Genomic DNA, 21,019 nt, shown 5'->3' with positions numbered 1-21,019 from the left:
CGGATAATGGAGAGGAAGACGATACAGTGATTGATTGAGAGGGAGAAACAATCTATAGAAGTAGGAAAATCGCAAAGCTTGAACTTATAAATAATTTTTATAAGAAAAATGGGTAAGGGTTATTTTCATACCATTAACTTTCACATACTTCCATAAACCCAATGAAAATTAAGTTATCTCCAATGGCTTGTAACAATATATTTGTAAGAAAAATAACTTAGGGTTTCCATTTACTTCTTAGGATTGGTATTGTGATGCGTTTTTTTTAATTGTGAACAAGTTACGATGAAATCAAATCAGCCTAATGATCAATCTACCCTCCATCTTATACCTCTTTTTCTTGGCATGTGGTATATTCTGTCGAGTCAGATTTCATCTACAACAATTACTATGTTGCATAATTACATGTTTGCCATTCTTTTTAAATAAATTAATTAAACTCAAATATGTGATTTTTTTAAAAAAAAATTTATTCATTTAATGTTGATAGTTGGTTCATTTGAGAACAAAGTCATGGAAAATTATTAGAAACAACACCATCAAATTTTCAATTTTCAAAACTAATATGCTTTTGAAATCTTCTTAAACTAGATTTTTTTTGTCCAGAGCGAGATCGACCACCGATATTTAGTTAAAAAATTAAATTTTTGTTTTAGATCTTTTTGGTGAAATAGCAATATTAACATCGAGATTCTACTCATTTCTCCAAATATTATATAATCTTTCCAAATCTTATTATTTTTTAAAAATTTCTCCAAATTCAATTATATTTACCAAATCTTATTTCAATTTTTTATATAGTTTTTCAAATCTTTACTCTAGTTTTTGTTTCCACAATTATATGAATTTCTAAAATTTCAAATGAATTTATTTGTCAGATGGATTTCGAGTGATTTTCAAATTTTGTAAATAAAAAATTAAGATTTAGGATATATAAAGAATCTCCGTGTTAATCTGTTCAAGGTTTCACCGATAAAGCCCAAATAAATAGAATCTCATTATAAAACCCAAATAAATACCATCTCATTATAAATCCTTATAACATCAAGATTCTTTATATCTCCCAAATCTTACTTAATTATTTTTTTTCCCAATATTTGATCTTTTGGACCAAAAGATTTGAAAAATGAGGTAATATTCGATACAAAATTTTAAAAAGATTACCTAATATTTGAAAAATGGGTAGAATTTCAATGTTAACCGATAACTTAGAAAAGGAAAATTGTCAGAAATAACACTATCAAATTTTCATCTAGATTTTTCTATCTTATCGATTGTTTTGGATTTTCTTGTAACATCTCGGGCAGTATTAATATCAAAATTTCACTATTTTTTTCAAATATTATATAATATTTCTAAATTTTATACCAAACCTTATATCTTTATAAAATTTCTCCAAATTCAATTATATTTAACAAATCTTATATCAAATTTTTACCCTAGTTTTTGTTTCAAGATTATATGAATTTCTAAATTTTCAAATGAATTTAATTTTCAAATGGATACTATGATTTTTAAATTTTGGAAAAGATCAAATTTCGTAAATAAAAAAATTAAGATTTGGAAAATATAAAGAATCTTGGTTTAATTTATCCCGATATCCAGATTTCACAGAGTTCTTCCAAATCTTATTTTGAAATATTTGATATAAATTTTGAAAAGATTACCTAATATTTAAAAACATTGGTAGAATTTCGGTGTTAATACTTTTCCTATTTCATTGAAAAGACCCAAAATAATAGTTTTTTATATAAATGTCGACGGTCGTTGGAAATAAATTAATAAATTAAGAAAAATTAATTTAACAAAATTTTTTAGAAAGTAGACTAGTTTTGCTAGCCATTCCCCCGTGACATTTCCTCGACAAGCTTCTTATGCTAAACTCATTACTTAATCCGAAGAATCTTCAATTCAGTCAAAATTTTCAGAACACGATCCACGAATGATCCCATGATTCTCCCACCCACCGCCCAAGACATATATCAAATTGAATTTCTCCGTCGCCAAAACCACCGTCAACTACCACTTCTCCTCTCCGTCGACGGCAGCTCTCTCTCTCTCTCTCTCTCTCTACTCAATTTTAGGTATGCGCATCGTCCAACTACATATTTTCCCTCTTTTTCCCCATTTCTCGTTGCCCATCTGACCTAATTTCTTGAATTTCTTTATTCTGCTTCAATCTGCCTCCGTTTGTAAATGCTTGTGCGTATGGATGTGAATCTTTTTTCCATTTTGTGCTTTTCGCCATCTATGGTCGTTGTTTGCAGATTCTACTTTTGATTATTTTTCATTCTTTTGAATTTCTTCACGGGGAAGGAAAATCTTACGGCGTTCGTTGGAATTGGATAGTCAAGGCCCTGATTCCAACGTAGGCTTAATCGACGTGGGGTTATGTTGGTCTCCCGATTCCTAGTTTCTGTTGGATTAGGGTGTGGTTGCTAATTTCACACAAATGGGGACTATGGGGGTTGAGAATTGTGGATTTCTAATGAAGAAACGCGATGATGTGGTTGAATGATAGTGGTGATTATACTTTCAGATACTTGGAAGTTTGGATATAAACTTTGCAGATGATGTTTGGAGGACACCGTGTTATATAGCATGCATTTATATTACTAAGGCTCTTAATAACGTTACGAAATATCATGTTCTTTATTAGACGGATGCCTTCTGCAATGTCCTTTTCCTTTAGAATTCAGTTTTTTTTATCTGCTGTTCCTCACTTTGCATGTTGCCCCTAGGGTTTAAGAATTTTCCACCCATGATATGTCTTGTCCGTAAATATTTATGTGAAGGGAATCATAGTCTCTCTTGTAATGTTGGTGACTTTTGGAAACATTCACGTGTTACTTTGTTTCTTGTTCACGCCCGCATGTGTTGTGTGTAATGAGTTAAGCTCGTAATCTTATCCTTAGATGTCATATCAGTGAGCATTTTGATTCATTTTTGGAGTTGTGCTTTTGGATGATAACCTACAACTTATGCTTGTGTATTGCATATCTTTTTTGTGATACTTTTAGCAATAATTTTGAGCATTCGGTTTTTCCTTTGATGCTTTTGTTTAATAAGGATATTTCTTTCTTTTTCTAATGATCTCTCCTTAGATAGTTTTCTTTCAATTGAAGAGAAAGTTTACAAGAGAGACTTAGAAGACTATAGAAATATAGGATGAAAGAAATATAGGACCCATATGTGTGTAAATTTTCGAAGACTATAGAAATATAGGATGAAAGAAATCTTGTCACGTTTCATTATCCTTGTTTCATCCAGTAATCTTTACCACAAAAAGATAGCATGTAACTTGTTAACTTATGATGATTTTCTAAATTTTCAATAGTATTCTGTTATGATGTTCAGTTTTATTTCGTATGTAGGGCACAAAAATGATGGTGATAAGAGATCTGGTTTCTGTGGTTAGATCTTTGCATTTGGTGCTCTCCTTTGATATTGGATTCTGAATCCCCTATTATGATAAAGTTTCTTCTCTTTTATAAAGTTATTTTTCTTTGCGGGACATAAAGGCTTTCTCTGTTTTCTATCAGAAAAGGGTTGTGTCTTTTATGCCTGATGGTGTGAAGGAGAACAGTTGATTTAGTGGAAACATGGCGGAGGGAAGTCATGAAAATGTTGCTTTTATAGATGTTGAGAATTATCGGTTGAATGATGTTATCATCATTGATGATACTGAATGCATGACTAAGAAATTTCAAAGGCCCAATGTGTCAACAGAAAGCAGAAGAAGTCCATCATGTATATATGTAGATGATTGCAGCTCAGATGAGGATGCATGCTCACCTTCAAGAACCTTTCCTCCATCCTCTCGGCGGCATTTTGTAGAGGTTGATGGTCGACAAAGCCAAAAACAATATGCATTTTTTATGGGGAAGTGTATGCGAAGCAACTATGGGAAAGCACCTGCTAGAAATCATTTTGGTTTACATACCAGTTCCCACAGCAGTTCCTCAGATAGTGAGAGTTCTGATTGTGAAGTTATGGAAGGGTCTTTTGAAAAGCTCCGAAAACAGTGGGAAGAGGCTTCTTTGAGGAGAAAGCATGATGTTCGTCGTGCTTACTTCACAGTAGATGAGCAAGATAAGGCATCTGCTTCTCATGGTGGTGATTCTGATACAAATTTTGATGTAGAAAACCAAATGAAGCAGCAATCTGAAGTACAAGCATGTTTTAGCCCTGAAAATGTTGAAAATGGTAGCTGTTGTTTGTTGACTGAGTTAAAGAGCAATTCAACCGAAAATGGTCCTCTGGCTCGTGCACCCCTCACTGTGAAGGATTTAGTTTGTGAACGAGAAAGGCTGAAGGAGACTGATGAATACAGGCGAGCAATGGAGGAAGAATGGACGACTAGACAACAAGAGCTACAAATTCAGGTCTGGCCATGAATTGACTCTCTTATATGAATTATAATTATTTTGACCTTACGAACTAAAGAAAATATATCCATCAAGGGATTTGCTTGGTACAGTTTGATGCAGTGTAATATTGTAATTTTAAATCGAGTTCGCTAGTTTCTAGTTGGTAAATGAGTTTTAGTTAGTTCGTCTAGTAATTCGTTAGTTTGCTTATTAGTAATTGGCTTACATGGTGGATTATTATCGTCTCTAAATAGTGGGTTAGTCTCTTGTATATTAGGATGACTTTTGAATAATAATAAAAATTTGTGGTTGAGAATTCATGGAGTTTAGGCTCCTTGATGTTGCGTTACATTATCTCTAATTTTGGAAGACAGGCGTTCCTTGTGCAGATAAAGAGAACATGGAAAGAAACTTTAGTTGTCATGATATTAGACAATTGTTAAGGACATGTTTCTGCATCCATTCTATGAAGGCTTTCCTTTGCTTTTAACTACTTCCAATGCTCACCAACCTCTACCTTTGGCATTGCACTAATTATAAGAACAATAAGTGATCTGGATATGTTAATAGGTTGAATTACGATGAGATCCTTAAATTTGGGCCTTATTTGGAAATTGAGTTAAAAAAAAATATTTGTCTTTTAGTGAAAAGATGCTTATAACTGTTCATTAAAAATGAATTTTCCCTTATTTTGATCTCATAGATGTTTTTTCCCCAGAACTAAGTTACCATTCTCGAGAAAATAGGCTCCTGAGTTTTGATTCTAAGTACGTAACTATACTATGTTTTAGAGGGAATAAGATCAGTTCTTAAAACCAGTTCTTTTTTCTGGAGAAAATTTTCCAAAATAACCACCCCTAAATTTTACCCTCCACTACTTTACAGGCTGAAGAAGCACAAAGATTACGTAGAAAAAGAAAAGCAGAGAGAATGCGGCTATTAGACATGCAAAGAAGGCAAATGAAACGTTTAGAAGAAGTGAGAGAGACACAAAAGAAGGTATTTATCTTTAGCTTTTTGGTTTCTGGCTAGACTTTAACCATCATGCAATGTTGTGTGGTGGTAGTTGTATTTCTCTTTCCTTCTAAACTATACCTCTGGTTTTGGGGACGTTATTTCAAATTCACAATTCTTAAAAAACTATGGAACTGAGTTAGGACGTCCCTTTCTGAAATGGAAAACCCAATTGATTTGGTCCAGATTGGTTTTGTCTGTTTTCGTCTGCTATTTTTTGTTTCTAAATCAAGGAAGGGTATTCAAATGGTTTGTTCTTTTCAATCTTTCATGATGGTTGTCTATGGTGCTCTCTTACCACAACCTTTGCTGGATACTCTTCTCAGGACATCAGTCTTAACTGGCCAGCTTTTCTCTTCCCTTGTTAGGTCAATTTTTGTCATATGTAATGCTTTTTTTTCGTTGCATCTTTAATGATTATGCTTCAATTTTTGAAATTGTATTGCATTTACTTTTTCTCATCTATGGAGTTTTGTATCTATTAAGCATTAGTCTCTTTCCATTCAATCAATGAAAAGTTGTGTTGTATTCAAAAAATCAAGCGAGCGCAAGCTGATTACATATACCTATCAAAATTCATGAAAGTTTGTTAGAATGATGTTTTCCTTCTCATCTCACATTTTGCATATTTCAGGATGAGGAGAATATAAACTTGAAGGAACAACTTCGCGTGGATGTGAGAAAAGAGCTTAGTAAGTTGGAAATGAACTGCACTGATATGGCCTCCTTGTTACGTGGCTTGGGAATTCAAATTGGAAGTGGCTTACAGCCTTCGTCACAAGAGGTATTCTTTATAATTTGTTCTTGAGTGAGCATGAACATTATCGGTGAGTTTTTCATTTTTTTTCAATAGATAAAATATCATAAACAATATGCTCAATGCATGTTAGTAGTATATTTGTGTGAGAATTTTATTTACTTTGGGGGTACGAGTGGCTCCCATTCCTTGGTGAAGCAAATAAGGGAATTCAAATACCAGATATAATAAGGGAAAATGGAGTAAATTGTTTTAGATCAATCAGTCTGTTAAATGGATTGTATAAAGCTATTTCTAAGATGTTAGGTAGAAAAATATGATCATTTTCATGGTTTCTTTCAATCAAGCGGACTTGATATGGGAAAGACAAAGAGTAGTGAATGAAGTGTGATGGTGGATAAAGAAGGCAATGATATGACTCAGAAAGCTCTCAATTTTATTTCATAATGCCTCAGAGATGTAAACATAAGCCGTCGTTAAAACAGAAGGAAAATTGGGCAGTAACTTGGCAACAAGTGTCTGATACTGGTCGGACACGTATCAGACATGGACATGCTAGCCAAACAAAAGTTTTCATACTTCTTAGGTGTCAAAGACAAACATGTTAGTTTCGGAACAAAACTAAACCAGCACAAAGGAGGATCCTCCTTTAGTTCCTTAGGAAGAGTAGTGGCATCTTCACATGGTCACTGTTGCCGCGAAGGACCTACCTCTCCATGTGGGAAAAGAACTTATTTTTTCCCACTTCTTGACCAAGAAATGAGTGATTTGGACTATGCCTTTCAAAGGGGAAATAGAATTGCTCATGTTCTTCGATGTCGTCTTTGGTTGATCTATTGGACAAAACATGCGCCAATCCACCCAACCTTTTATATATACTCTCAACGCCTTTGGTTGATCTGTTGATGCACTCCCTTTCAATCAGAAGACCATTTAGAATATTGTCCAACATCTCATATTGGTGATCTAGTTCACCTTGTCGATGGAATGTGGTTGACCTTGCGAGAATCAAGCAAGCCATGATCTCTGGAACTTCTGGCAATTTCAAATCAGCAAGAAAATGTATTGATAGCAGCTCGACGAAAATGGACGCGTGAGTGAGACTCCACCCAACCTTTTATATATACTCTCAACGCCTCCCCTCGCCTGCGTTAGATCTGTTTGCATTCGACGGATTAGACGCGAAGGGACCAAAGATCACATCTGGCACCTCATGTTGATGCTTCTGGGCCCACAACATATGGTACTTGAAGGAAGACCCATTTTTTCGATTGAACTTTCGAACTGTCCTCTTCCTCAAGACTCGAATAAGTTCGGGCTCGTATTAGTACTAAAATAAATTTTGGAGTGTACATCAAGCACCACATCGGACCAGCAGTTCAAGATTCTATAACAAGTCATCTTGAATGCCAACCAAAATCATCTTGGACTTGACATCACAAGTCACCTCGTTCAGAATCACACATCAACAATCTATATGTCTCGAGAAGGGAACTCTAAAATAATTTTTGCTAATGGTGCAATTGAGGATTATGGGACTAGGAAGAAGGAATGGGTGCTCTTCAAGATTGAATTTGAAAAAGCCTATGATTATTTGGATTGGGACTTCTTGGATAAGATTTTGGAGGTTATTATAAGTGATGGATGTGGATGGGGCTGCTTGAGAATGTAAGTTACACTTTTCTTATTAATGGCAGCCGTAAGGGGAAAGTGGTGGCTGCTAGAAGCCTCAGACAAGGAGATCCTCTTTCCCCCATTATTTTCCTCCTTGTGCATGTTCTTAGCAGAATTTGTTGGCAAGTGTGTTGAGGGCAATGTCTATGAGCCTTTTGAGGTGGGTGAGGATAAGGTGGTCCTTTCTCATCTTCAATTTGCTGATGATACGTTCTTTTTCTGCTCTGAGAAGGAGAAGTCGTTCTTGATTTTGAATCATGTCCTTGCCTTCTTTGAAGAGATGTTTGGTCTGAAAATTAATATAGGAAAATCTAGTGTTATGGGGATCGTGAAGAAGGGAAACTTAGAAGGTGGGCAAATTTGGTTGGGTGTGAAGTCTTACCTTGGTCTCCCTCTTGGGAGCAATTATAAGTTGATCTCTTTATGGGATCCTGTGGTGGATAAGATTCGGAAGAGGTTAGCTCATTGGATTGGCTTGCGTGGAAGATGTCTTTGCTCGTGGGGCCTTTCTGTTGTATTCTTTGTTGGAAGGCGGAGGAAGACTTGGATCATATTCTCTAGCGCTGTGATTTTGCTAGTGACTGGGACCTCTTCCTCCAGACATTCAATATGATGTATGTTTGTCACAGTGATGTGATATGATTAAGACGTTCCTTTTCAATCTGCCTTTTGGAGAGAAGGGTTGTTTTTTGTGGATGGTGGGGGTTTGTGCGACTTTATGGGTCTTGTGGGTGAGCGGAATAGTAGGGTGCATAGGGGTGTGGATAGAGATTCTAGGGAGATTTGGTCTCTTGTTTGCTTCCACGTCTTCTTGTGGATTTCGATTTCAAAAACCTTTTGTAATTATTCTATAGACACTATTTTTCTTAGTTGGAGTTCCTTCTTATGGAGGGAGTTCCCCTTGTTGTGGGCTCGTCTTTTGTATGTCCGTGTATTCTTTCAGTTTTTTCTCATTGAATGTGGTTATTTTCATAAAATATATATCGATAGATAGATACATGCATACTTACTGCCCTTTTGCTGCCAGATGTTGGTCCTCTAGGCTGGAAAAGTTTAAAATCTCTTTCATTTTGAATAAGATGATGAGATGTTTGGCGTTTTGCAAACTCTCCTGGGATGGTGGCTGGAAGAAAGGCCAAGCTCGAGCTTTACACATAGGCTATTGCATTTATAGATATAATAGGGAAATCAAAGAATCCTTCTTAATCTTCTAACTCCTGTGATCAAAGATTCTTAACTTCGTATATAGAAGTGGTAAGAGATTCTTACTTGACAAACAATTCCTATTAGAGTAGATAGTTCGTTGATGTGAGGCTGTTAGGATCCCTCCTAACAAGAACAATAGTCAAGAATATAGAATAAACTCAATAACAATTCAATTACAGAAATATAGGAAAATATATTGAAATATGTTATAATCTCGTAAGTAAAATGAACAAAAATACCCAACAGAATAGTGTCAAACCAACACTTTCAAGAGGGTTGGAAATCCTCTCCGAAATTCCCAAACTAGGAAATCCCACTAAATTCTTCACATCTTTCTCTAATCCCAATCCCTCTTCCCCTATTTATAATTAAAATTCATAATAAACTTACTATCTAATTACTCATATGCCCCTTCTAACTTTCCCTACTAATATTCTATTAATATTCTTATTTATTTCTATAGCTAGAGCCTTACAGAGGCCTCACTAATGAGCTGATTCAAATGGCCATTTTTTTTTTGGTAGTTATGGTCTTTTGATATAAAAGATGAGCAGCTATTGCAAGTGAAATTAAGTAATAAACCTTTTTGTTATTGGTTCAGGTGCAAGCAGCATATAAAAGGGCGTTGCTTAAGTTTCATCCAGATAGAGTATCGAGCACAGACATTCGCCAGCTCGTGGAAGCTGAGGAAAAATTTAAACTCATCTCTCACATGAAGAAAAGATTTATGTGCTAACGAACTTGTAGTAGTTGAAATTTCCCTTTTCTTTTTCCATTTTTATTTGGTAAATGTTATATGATTTTGCTGCCCTTTCTTAGTTCCCACCGGCACATCATATTTCCAGGGTAGGTCTCATTTACGTATATTATTTTTTGTTATTTTATTCTTGTGGTGAATAGTCGTATATTATTTTTTGTTATTTTATTCTTGTGGTTAATAGTAGTAAGAATTGACAAGATGTTGGTGAATTTTTCAATTGAAAAAAAGAAAACCCCTCATTTCAGAGTGTAAGGAAGGAAAAAAAAAAAAAAAGAATTAAATGGTTAAATTATTTAAAAATAATTAGCAATGCTGAGAGCACATATTTGGCTGTATTTATCTTTGCGCAGTATCTTCTCATCACACATGAAAAATGGTGCAACTTTGATGATTAATGTTGGTGCATATTCGTTCAGTTGAAGTTTTGAAGTGGACATTGTAGTCTCTAAAATTTGCAAATGATCATGAGCTTAACTTTATTGTAATGGAACGATTATAATTACGCATGAACAATGTGAATACAATGATAAGCTAATTGTATTTGATTGCTTGAAAATAAATTAAAAAATGAATTAATAAAGTATAGAAATGTTAAAATGATAAACTATTTCCTTCAAGATTAATTACACTTTCCCATTCTACAATTAAATCTAATTTGAAAAATTGCTACAACAAGTTAGTCTTGTAGACCAAATATTGAAAAGAAAAAAAATACAAAAATACAAAAAATATCTTAAATTTTTTTAAAAAAAATTACAACATAAAAATCTGTGATTGAATACAAGTCCCAAGTTGGACTCAAATATTTTTCTAGAAAAAAGATTTACTTGGATGTGAAATCATGTGCTGTTTGTTTATTTTAGTTTTCATGCTTTCACAATGTAGAATTTTTTTTGTATGAATGACTCGTTCACAAGTTTATTAATGACGAATCCCTCACAAACGTATGAAATTTGATCTTTTATTATTGCTATAACGCTCTTTGCTTTTCTGCTATATTTTCTCTATTTTTTTCAGTCAATTGTACTTTTGAATGAAAAAATGAAGATAGTGATAAAGATGACCATTGTATTAGAACTACATTTGATCATTTCTAACGCGATACGCTATTAAATGCATACAATTTGTTGTGCTTTTCTCATTTTTCTCACAATTCGTTGTGTCGGTGTAAAAAAAGTAGAGATCGATGTCCATCACATTAAGACGATGGTAGAAATGGTCACCCCTAACACAATATGTTATAAAATGCAGCTATAGGCTCTTATGCAAGCAGAAGGTTATATAATCTTTCACATATTTGTGGGAAACGAGTCATCAATAAAAAAAAGGTGCTTGTGAATGTGTCATCCATACAAAAGAACTCTGCAATGTAGCAAGAAAAAGTAAGCATGTATTATTTTCAATCCTAAAGTAAAGGCATTTTCAGGATACGGTTCTGAAATACAATGACTGACTAAAATAGTATTGTGTATATATATAGTACTAAATAAAACCAGCTGCTCCAATACTGATATGGAAATAATATAATTTTTTTCACACATCATCCCAATTTCCCTCGACGAGGGATGAAGCTTATATTCAGCAAGTATACATACAGAAAACGACCCAAAACACGGAAGCCTCCCATTTATGAACCTAATCGATGAAGTGGATGAGAAACAAAACAAATAAAGAAATATGAACATTAGCTCTTACCAAAATTTTGACTGGTTCATTCGAGGCACGCGAGTAAAATCCGAATTATGGCTGGCTGGCTTTCTTTTCTGTGGTCGGTTCGCTTTCATCGTGATTGTACCAAAATTTGTTTGTCCCTCTTGGAGACCATGAAACACAAATCAAACGACTTACTTAGATTCACATCTTTCATTTCCTTCTCTTCCTTCCATTTCCCAATTGTCCAGATTTGAACGCGTGCTCTTGTGCTTCAAGGAAGGTTCTTGCTTTCTTATACTTTTCTGCTCTTTCTTCTTCCTGCAGTGCCTTATCTCTCGCCTTCACTTCGGACAAGAAATGGTTATCCTTGCGTAGTTCTCGGACTGCTCCTTTAGTTTCACGTTTTAAAAGTTTCTGCATCTTTCTTCTTTCAGCTCGTTCCCGATCTGGATCGTAATCTCTGCCTCTAACAAAGCTATGGAAGTAGTAACAAGTAGTAGCAACAATTTGGGGTCAGAACAAAAACTAAGAGAGCATGAATATTACTTAAAAGACAGAATAGAATAAAAGAAAGTACTTCTCCTCAAATTTTGGATTGAGTAATTTGATGGGCACAGCCTTTTGTTTTCTCATTCTAAGAGGTTGCCGCCCCGTGTAATGCTCCTCCGTTTTGGCTTCGATCGCTTTAGCTACTTTCCTGAATTTATCCTGTAATACATCCGGCATGTTCTCTTGCTGTGCCAATTCATGTAAAATTGTCGATATTGGCAAGAAGATTTCAGGGAAGGTTTTCAATTGACCATATATATTAACAAAACCGTCGAGAGTTTCGGTAACTGTTGACAGCAACCCGGCCCTGCAAATTTGAAAGACCAAACCTTTCATAACATCCAATAGATATTCAATTCTCATTGAAAATATATCTTCACTCTGATTTAGATACGCAAGTCCCAAACCAAAGCCCAAACTAATAATCACACGACAAAAATCAAATAGTAATTTCAAATTTGGGTACAGATCTTGGACGCAGAAACAGGAAAGACACATTTATTAAAATGTATATTTTTGAAGTAGGTTGTCTCCGTTTCTTTTACTGTGGACTCTTCCTTTTGTATGCCCTTCTATTATTTCATTATTTTTCTCAATGAAAGTTTGGTTATTCAATATACATAAGTATACATCTCTTTTCCATATGGAAATTCGAAATCAATAAGTTTTATGGATTTGTATGCTTAAAAATGACAAAGTTATGTCTTGTGTGCTCAAAATGTATTAGTTTTGTGGTATCTATTTTTGTGTCTATTTAATATGCTTACAAGTGTGTTGTCTAACAAATGTTGTATTCATATTGATTTTGTAATACCTATCTATTATGCTACCAAGTGAACAAATGTTGGAATGTCCAGACATCCAAAGTTCATCCATCATCCCATTGCCAAAAATTGGGTGGTGAAGCACCAAGTGTTCGATTTGTGTTAGGTTCTTTTCCCTTTATTAAAAGAGACTCCTGCAATGGGCTTATGTTCCTTCTGAAAACAATTTGGTGAGATTTACGCAACACAAGAAAGGTTCATTTTCCAAGACGAGGGAGGCAACAATTAGATTAGGCGTGAAACATGGTTAGTTTTCTGTACTCAACAAGAGCGTGTTCAATTAAATCTCTTTGGTCCTTCGATAACAAAGAATTTGACCACTTTTTCATTTGGAACAGTTTCAAACCATTTCACTCTCAGGTCAATTTGCTCCACCCCGCTCCACTCCACCCCCGGAAAAAAAAAACATTAAAAGAAGAAAAAAATAAAAAGGAAGAAAAAGAACAATAAAAATGAGGGAAAATACAGAGACAAAAAGGTACCTGAAATTGTCGGAGCTAAAAACCGAAGAATCGTCAGTCAAGTCCATTATGAAGAAGAAGTTCAGGGGGGTAATCTCGTTTGTAGGATTCTGTATACGCAGCAACTGTCCAAGTGCTTGCAAATCCACTAGATGACATATCTGCTGAGAAACAAATGTGTTTATCAGTCATTTGAATCAATGAAGTCCCCCCTCATAGAGTTAAATCTCTCGAGCAAATGGAACTACTTAAAATAAGGGTGTGATCTTTACGGTATACCTGAGGATTCTGAGACGATGATGACCTACTAACAGCTGCGGCCAACAAAGTCCGGAGAAAGTTTATTGCTTCAGGACAGAACTTCGAAGATTGTCTGGCAACCTACATTTTAGGAGTTTCCCTTGTGAAAAAGACAGAAAAAGTAATTTTTGAAAAGGAATAGGTACATGGAATAACGCAGAACATCCATTCAACAAATGGGAAAAGGAAAACAACAATATCAATCATTACTGGCACTTTTATGCCTTTATTATTAGTTATTGAGTTTATGTAAAGAGACTTAGGAACTGACCTTCCCAACTTCTAACATGTTTTTCTCAAAAAAAAAAAAAAAAAAAAAAGGCGAAATAGATTAGAAGTTATTACTGGTAACTAACAGAGCTACATCGATGGCATAATGCACTCCTAGGGAACTACTTTGCCTAAAAGGCAAGTATATCAACAAGACTTAAAACGGGAAGTAACTTAGATTTGTTGACATAAAAATAAAACTGGGGAATAACAACTACCAAAATTACAAGTCCAATTCAAGATTTCACATGAATGATAGAAAACATTCATGCACAAAGTAAAATAAAATGATAATGATTAGTTTAACATACATAGAGCAGCAGAGAACATAAGAAAGCCCCTGTTGCAAGATCCCGACCCGTCACAATGGGGCAACGCATCAAATATTCACACATTAATGATATGGTTGGCGTAATGACCACATGGTTGTAATCAGAGCAAGGAAATATCATTGACCACAGCCTCAAGAGGATCAGAGTTTTGGAAGAAGGCCACGAGCTATTCTCTGCAAGAACAATTGGAATTCAGTTCTGTACATGGGTATTTAATGCATATATGATATACCAACAGGACCAATCAAATAATTGAGTTCATAATAGTAACCTGGATTTTTATTCTGAACACAAAATTGTTGATGAGTGCGGGATATCCTCATCCTAGCACATGTTGCAGCATAAAAAGGAATCTCCATACTCATTTCCATCAATGGCTTGAAAAGTAAATTGAGTAGCTCCACATTCAATGGCTTCTTATTTGCTGAGACAGCAAAATATTGCAAAAGTATACCATAGAATCTCTGAATAGGACATTAGTACCAACAGTTAGAAGGCAAACCAATGGCACAGAGAACGTATACGTATATTCCAAACAAAAAGGAGGGGATATCTGTTGCAGTGTGTAATGGAGAAGGGAATATCATAAGCATCCAAGAAATAAGCAGGAGAAAATTGAAGAACATGCAGGCTTTTCTCAATAACAAGTGCTTTCCAATTAAAGCTGACAACTAAACTTATGAAGATTCAAACATACAAATGGAGCTTGATTTTCAATAAGTGAACCAGTAAAAGTTATAGAAACTAAGATGCATTCAAGACTATATTCATGAATCATGGAAAAGGCTGTTCATTTCGTAATAAACAGCAAAATTCTAGAAAATTAGTATTTGGATATACAATCCATCAACAGATTAACGAAGGTAAGATCAGGCACCTAATTACCGAGTTTAAATGAGAACAGATTCAGAAACTAAACTACTTTCCCAGTAAACACCTACGTAATAGAAAACCTCCCACACCAGACATAAAGAACATTCCTTTATAGTCACTCCCTAAGCCTGCATTAATAGTTCAAATCGATACACCACACATATTCCCAAGTAGTTTAAATCAATAATCATTATATGTTGTTTTAATATGTTAATAGCTTACAATGTGTTTTGCCTTCTGAAAGAGATAACACCCAGCTGACATTATTAATTGTAACTTGGTTCCGGCAAGAACGTATAAACAAGTTGATTTCAATAACAAAAAGACATTGATGTACTATGTGAACATATAAATATAAACAACACATACCTGCATTTTTTCCAGATTTTTGTCCATTAATTGGATAGCATTACTTCCTCGAATTCTAGCAATGATCAAGATTACATCACTATTTGAACAATTGGCCAATAATGACAAAAATTGGTCATAGCTCTCTGGTGCATCAATTATATAAGGAAGTTCGGGTTTACTTTGACGTTGTATATCCCTTTCTAATTTCTTAGCATCTTCAGATATTCCATCGCTTTTACTACTTTTAGCAATGGAGCTCTTATATGCCTTTTTAGGGCCTTCGTGATCCACTTTCTCTTTAGAATGTTCCTCATCCGGCCCATTTCGCCCTTTACTTGCTTCATCATCCTCATCTGAATCAGTGTCAATAATGTCATCATCACTCTGTTCCCAATCCTTCAAAGAATGCTTCAATCCATGAGTGCTATCATCTTCCTCGGATTCATCATCAGAATCCCCATCTGCATCATCTTGACTATTGTCAGAATCTTCTGCTGAATCATCATCTTCACTTTCAGTGCCATCAGCATCCTTTCTTCCAAGAATCTCATCGACCCAACCCTTCTTATGACTGCGCTCATCATCAAGTGTAAATGAATCACCGAGATCATCCCCAGAGATATATTTCTGTTTCCCTACAGATGCATTTTCAGCATCATCATCTTCTTCATCACTAGAGTTATCTGGCGCAAGCATCCTTTTCTGTCTTTCCTCCTGAAAGGTAAGATAACATTTTAAATTTGAAGTATAAACAAATAATGTAGGTCTCATGGCCAGTCCCAAGAAGTAAAGGAAAAGGTAAGTAGCAGAAATGTCACTCTCAAACATCAGGTATTCAATGTCTCAGATGATAACAGATATCAACAAGATAGAATGAACGCCTATGCTTACTAATGCTAAACGTATTCAGTGTTCTACATTCAACAATCCTTTTAAGAAACTAGAAGATGTTCATACAGGAAATCCTAAATATTTGAATAGAATATAATTCCTAAACAATATAAATAGAGATCATAAATTCAACTTTTTTTTATGTATACTATACGATTGGAGTTATATTCAATCTTATTTTTCTATGATAACAAATTTGATTTCAAATTTTCCCACATTATTGTACCTTTTGATTTTGAATTTCACCCAAATTTGATATATGAGATTGAATATGAATGTAATAAATTTTCTTAATTTGAGATCAGGATGGCTTGAATTTGACTTAACATTTGTACGAAATATTTAGGATCCAAGGTAAATGATAGATTCTATCCAAATTTTGGTTTACATTTTTAATACAATTCTAAGAGACTTAGTGGAATTAAATTTTGGATAGAAATTTGATTATGCCCAAATTCAATTTGATTCTAATTGGATCAAATTTGAAACTTATCTAATTTATCTTTTGGTTGAAATTTGACCAATTAGTGGATTATAATTTGAATCCAAATTCCTACTTTGATCAAATTCCAAATTCATAACTCACTGTTTTAAGTTGGTGGAGTGAAGTTATTTAACACCGAGTTGTGAAGTATGTGGGTCAAACAATGAGTTAGTTATTTTAACCAACTCGACTAAACTCAAGTTGGTGGGCAATATACCCTAACATTAACACACTGCAAAAATTAAAATACTCTGTTTTTCTTCACTTAAACCCGAATTCAACTAGAACAGAGGCTGGACAAAAGAAAGTTTGTATTAGAGAATCTAGGACACCATCACATAGTTAAAAGAATTATAAAATACCTCTAATAGCTCAAGACGTTCTCGCTCCTCCTGAGCAATTTCTTCAGGTGTCTTTGTCCTGTCAGAAGGGCGTGCACGTATTTCCATTGCCATCTCTTTAACAAGCCTGTCAAAAGCGTCAGGTTTTTCCTGCATCATGCAAAAAGAAGACCTCATTTTCTTAGACATACAATATTCTAGATAACCTAGAATTACATTTAAATTGTTTTTAAAAAAAAAAAAAGAAAAAAGAAAAAAGAAAAAAAGAAAAGGTCATAACCAAAAGGAATAGAGATTGAGAGGTAATAATAGAGACAGGGAAGAATTGAACATAACAAAAGGAGGAAAATGGATGCACACTACACAAAGAAATCCTGAAGCTATTTGCTCGATAAGAAATATCAATAGCAGGATGGAAGATGGCAGAAAATCAGAACTACAGAATCAACTTGGTGGGAATTTAGACAACAGGTGATGTAATACCTGATTAAAATTTTCAGTTTTTCCAGCAGCAGACAAATTATCCTTCTTTAAATGCTCATTTGAAATACTCTTTTGAACAAGAGCCTTCAAGGCATTTCCAGAACCAGTGAGAGATAACAACGCCTCAGACTGGACCAACGACTCAAACTTCTTGTCCAATTCTTCAACAAGTTGTTCATTTTCTTCCTTATCCTTCGCTTTTTGTGCCTGAGAAGAAAGGTTTCAACATGAAAAAAAAAGTATTAGACTCACCTTGAAAAAGAAAATCATCAAAATTTGTACACACTGATTCTGAAAGATTGGAAAAATAAAAATCTTCACCTTGAAAAATTTGCTCTTTGCAATAACCTCATCCATAACTTCCTTCTTGCTTTTGCGTTTCTGTAAATTTAGATCACTGATTTCAGAAATACACAATGGCTTGAAAGTAACATATATAGATATGCATATATGAGCTAAAATATACTTGCAAGGTTGTTCATCCAAATATATTCATATCTACAAACCTATATCATAGCCTAAAGTATAAAATCATTCATGTCATATTAACTTGTATGGGCAAACTATGCTACAACAGTAAAGCTAAAGCTTTCACATTTTTTCCTCCTTGTAAAGAGATAACTTTAGAATTACGCCAAAAGAGACTTATAAAATTTTAGCTACAACTTTCTGAAAAGGCAAAATCCCACATTCATGTGAATGGCTAGCATGAAAATTAGTACAACAAATTGGCCCATATATGATACGATAACAAAAAAAAAAAAATGATAGCAAGGAATCTCACATTTTCCTCTCCTTCTAAAGAAGGACCTTTTTGTTGATGTACTGCATCACGGTAAGCCCCCTCTGCAAAGTACAATGAGTGGTATTAATGTGAGTTCAAAGAAGCATATGTAGTAGTTAATAAAGGATTAGCGTTCCAACAAATGTTCGTCAACATTAATAGAATTCCTAGTTCAATAAAAGAGATGGGCTATTAGTGATAAGAAACTAAATCCAGTGTTCTTTTACCAAATAATGAACTAAAGAGAAAAACCGCGGCATTGGGCGAAGAAAAGAGAAGGCAGCATTTGGAAGAGAGATGAAAAAAACATGTTTTACAGTGACATACATTAACAAAAGCTTTATACGTACTCTTGGGTTCACCAGCTGCTGCATCGTCATCGTCATCGTCATCCGGCATTATTTCGTCCTCAAAATCGTCGTTTGCAGGTAACGAACCAAGATTTTGGATTCCAAAATAATCATCTTCTTCTCCATCAGATAAGTTATATTTGCCGCTCTTATTCAATTTTCGCTAAAGAAAATAAAAACAATCAGAACAGATAAAAGTAAACAATGCTAAAATCGAATGCTCAAAGCAAACCAATGCATTCACCTTCAGTTCACGTTGCGAACGTAAAATAGCTTTATCGAACTCCCCAAGCTCTTCGTCCCATTCTCCAATTCGCTTATCGGAAAATTCTGTAGACTTGCGACTTTGTTCGTACTCCTTCAATAGCGTCTTTTTCCTCTGCCTCACCGAAAAGAGGACTAACGATCAAACAAACGGAAGAAAAGTAGACTCTCGCATACAGAGAAAATCACAAGAATTATCAAGGGAGACTACCTTTTCAATGGCGAGGGAACGAGCAAGGCCAATACGACGCTCTTCTCCCTTACGTTTCTTCCCAAGGACGTCAAATTTCCTGCGAGACCAAATACTTTCGAATGGATTCGTCTTCGGAGCGGTGACCTTCATCGTCAAGGCTTTCGGACCGGAACTCTTCTTCTTCTTCTTCTTGGTCTTCTTATTATCATTGTTGCTCGAGCTGCGGATGGATAGCTTAGCCATAGATTCACCAAGAAAACGAGGGGAGGTGCCTCTAGGGTTTATGCAGTGCAGGGTTTAAGGTTGAAGAAGAAGAAGCTCTCGACTTGAACCTTTCGGCGTTTCAGAGTTCGGAATGTAGCCGGCGAAATCAAAAGCTTCGGGCTCGAGTTCTCGCTTAACCTTTGAATTGGGCTTCCACGATTCCAACGGCCCGTTTCATTTGGTAAATTGAGCCGAATTTAAATTAGGCTCAACAAGACCCAAACTGAAGGACGACCCACATGAATTTTACAAGCAATAACTTACATCCCCGCCCATTCTTTATTTTATTTTTATTTTTTTTATTCTGTGAATAATATTTTCCTTTTCTTTTCCGTTGGGATTTAAGCACGTGGTTAGACATTATAGTAAATTTGTAAATATGTACTATAACACGTGATTTTCTTTTTCTTAATAAAATATCTAATCAATTATCATGATGAACTACAAAAGTAATAAAACTTTTTTTAAAAAAATTGTAAACATGATGAATCATCAAATGTATGCATGAATTATAGAACCATATTGGTTGCAACAAATGATTTTTTTTTTTTTTTTTTTTTTTGTAATATATGGAGAATTGAGCTCTAACCTCGACTTGATAGTACAAAATTTATGTGTGAATAAGATCCTTTTGTTTTTTTTATAAAAAACAAATGGCATATTAAGCAATTAGAAATGATTCATTAATTTATAAAATTAAATTTAAAAATTACCGATGGAGATGACGGATTAAGGATGGAAGTGGAAACAAAGTTTTTTATTGTGCTTTTGCTAAATTATTTTCTCAATAATCTAATCTTAATCTTTTTTTTTTTTAAGAAGATAAAGGTTTTTGGGTCAATAGGTACATCGGATTATCCCAACTGATCTTAACCTGAACCAAATTTAAGGCACGATTGCTAATTATTTAATTGTTTTATGTTTTAATTTTGAAGATTAAGTTTAAAAATATTTCTTACAGGGTCTTTTAGTTTTTTCTCTACTTTTTTTCTTTTTTACTATAAGTTCAAATGTTTACTTTTGAGAACTGAAAATTACCCCGAAAGACTTTTTCAAAAATTAAATGAATAATTAAACAAATATTGAAACCTAAATTACTCCTATTTACGTTAATAAAAATTGTTTTTATTGGCATTTTTGTTATAGGGAACTCAATCGCAAACCAACTTCATTTCATCCAAAATCATAGACTGGGTGGAGGGGAATATATTTTGAGAATTAAAATGTTGGAGATTAAAAAATCAAACTAGAAGAATAAAAAGGAATTACTCATACTTTGATGAACATATGCTCAAGTAATTGGCATCCAGTGCCATATATTTGATGGTTTGATTTACTAGTAAATAGTTAATACATGTTAACAATGATATGTTATGTTTAACCCTTAAGAAAAAAAATCAATCTTCTTTTTCCTTGTTTGCTTACATTTGACATTATTATGTTAGTCAAGAAAGGTCAACATGAAAAACATGGTCCAAATATCCAAATCCAAGCTTTACAAAACCCTAAACCCTAGCTATACATTATATATTAATCCCTAAAAGCCTTAGCCTTTTGAGAAAGCACTTTTC

General features: G+C 34.3%; 2 protein-coding genes across 5 annotated transcripts; one reads left to right on the top strand and one right to left on the bottom strand.

Moving 5' to 3' along the window:
* The first annotated feature begins 1,803 nt into the window (after positions 1–1,803).
* On the top strand, positions 1,804–9,980 carry LOC120076385 (Chaperone DnaJ-domain superfamily protein). 3 transcript variants are annotated; one of them, XM_039030196.2, is made up of 6 exons: positions 1,850–2,084; positions 3,375–3,413; positions 3,543–4,385; positions 5,256–5,369; positions 6,019–6,168; positions 9,623–9,980. In XM_039030196.2, exons 3-6 carry the CDS (start codon positions 3,603–3,605, stop codon positions 9,755–9,757), a joined length of 1,182 nt encoding a protein of 393 aa, XP_038886124.2. In that variant the 5' UTR covers positions 1,850–2,084; positions 3,375–3,413; positions 3,543–3,602; the 3' UTR covers positions 9,758–9,980. The 3 variants fall into 3 exon arrangements, with proteins under 3 accessions (XP_038886123.2, XP_038886125.2, XP_038886124.2); XM_039030195.2 differs by having other exon boundaries at positions 1,804–2,084; positions 3,375–4,385; XM_039030197.2 differs by lacking the exon at positions 3,375–3,413 and having other exon boundaries at positions 1,807–2,084.
* Positions 9,981–11,151: 1,171 nt separating this feature from the next.
* On the bottom strand, positions 11,152–19,614 carry LOC120075841 (nucleolar-like protein). Of its 2 annotated transcripts, none has more exons than XM_039029541.2 (14): positions 19,203–19,614; positions 18,972–19,106; positions 18,728–18,890; positions 18,378–18,439; positions 17,915–17,974; positions 17,594–17,800; positions 17,132–17,260; positions 15,413–16,108; positions 14,442–14,634; positions 14,150–14,343; positions 13,548–13,649; positions 13,290–13,432; positions 12,012–12,290; positions 11,152–11,909 (listed from the first exon to the last, which is right to left on the bottom strand). In XM_039029541.2, the coding sequence occupies exons 1-14, from the start codon at positions 19,425–19,427 to the stop codon at positions 11,645–11,647; spliced, it is 2,853 nt and encodes a 950-aa protein (XP_038885469.2). In that variant the 5' UTR covers positions 19,428–19,614; the 3' UTR covers positions 11,152–11,644. The 2 variants fall into 2 exon arrangements, with proteins under 2 accessions (XP_038885469.2, XP_038885470.2); XM_039029542.2 differs by having other exon boundaries at positions 13,290–13,429.
* Positions 19,615–21,019: the final 1,405 nt, after the last annotated feature.

The sequence above is a fragment of the Benincasa hispida genome, chromosome 4, assembly GCF_027475165.1.
Source record: "Benincasa hispida cultivar pf3 chromosome 4, pf3_genome.v1.1, whole genome shotgun sequence".
NCBI lineage: Eukaryota > Viridiplantae > Streptophyta > Magnoliopsida > Cucurbitales > Cucurbitaceae > Benincasa > Benincasa hispida.
Note: the sequence above shows the minus strand (reverse complement) of the source record. Positions and strands in the feature narration are given on the sequence as shown.

Excerpts from the sequence above, each read along its gene's own strand:
- LOC120075841 (XM_039029541.2), bottom strand. The coding sequence starts at position 19,427 with ATGGCTAAGCTATCCATCCGCAGCTCGAGCAACAATGATAATAAGAAG. Across the intron at positions 13,433-13,547 it reads CATCGTCTCAGAATCCTCAG|CAGATATGTCATCTAGTGGA; the intron begins GTATACCGTAAA and ends TTTGTTTCTCAG. Across the intron at positions 11,910-12,011 it reads AATCCAAAATTTGAGGAGAA|CTTTGTTAGAGGCAGAGATT; the intron begins GTACTTTCTTTT and ends CTACTTCCATAG.
- LOC120076385 (XM_039030195.2), top strand. The coding sequence starts at position 3,603 with ATGGCGGAGGGAAGTCATGAAAATGTTGCTTTTATAGATGTTGAGAAT. Across the intron at positions 5,370-6,018 it reads TGAGAGAGACACAAAAGAAG|GATGAGGAGAATATAAACTT; the intron begins GTATTTATCTTT and ends TGCATATTTCAG. Across the intron at positions 6,169-9,622 it reads TACAGCCTTCGTCACAAGAG|GTGCAAGCAGCATATAAAAG; the intron begins GTATTCTTTATA and ends TTATTGGTTCAG.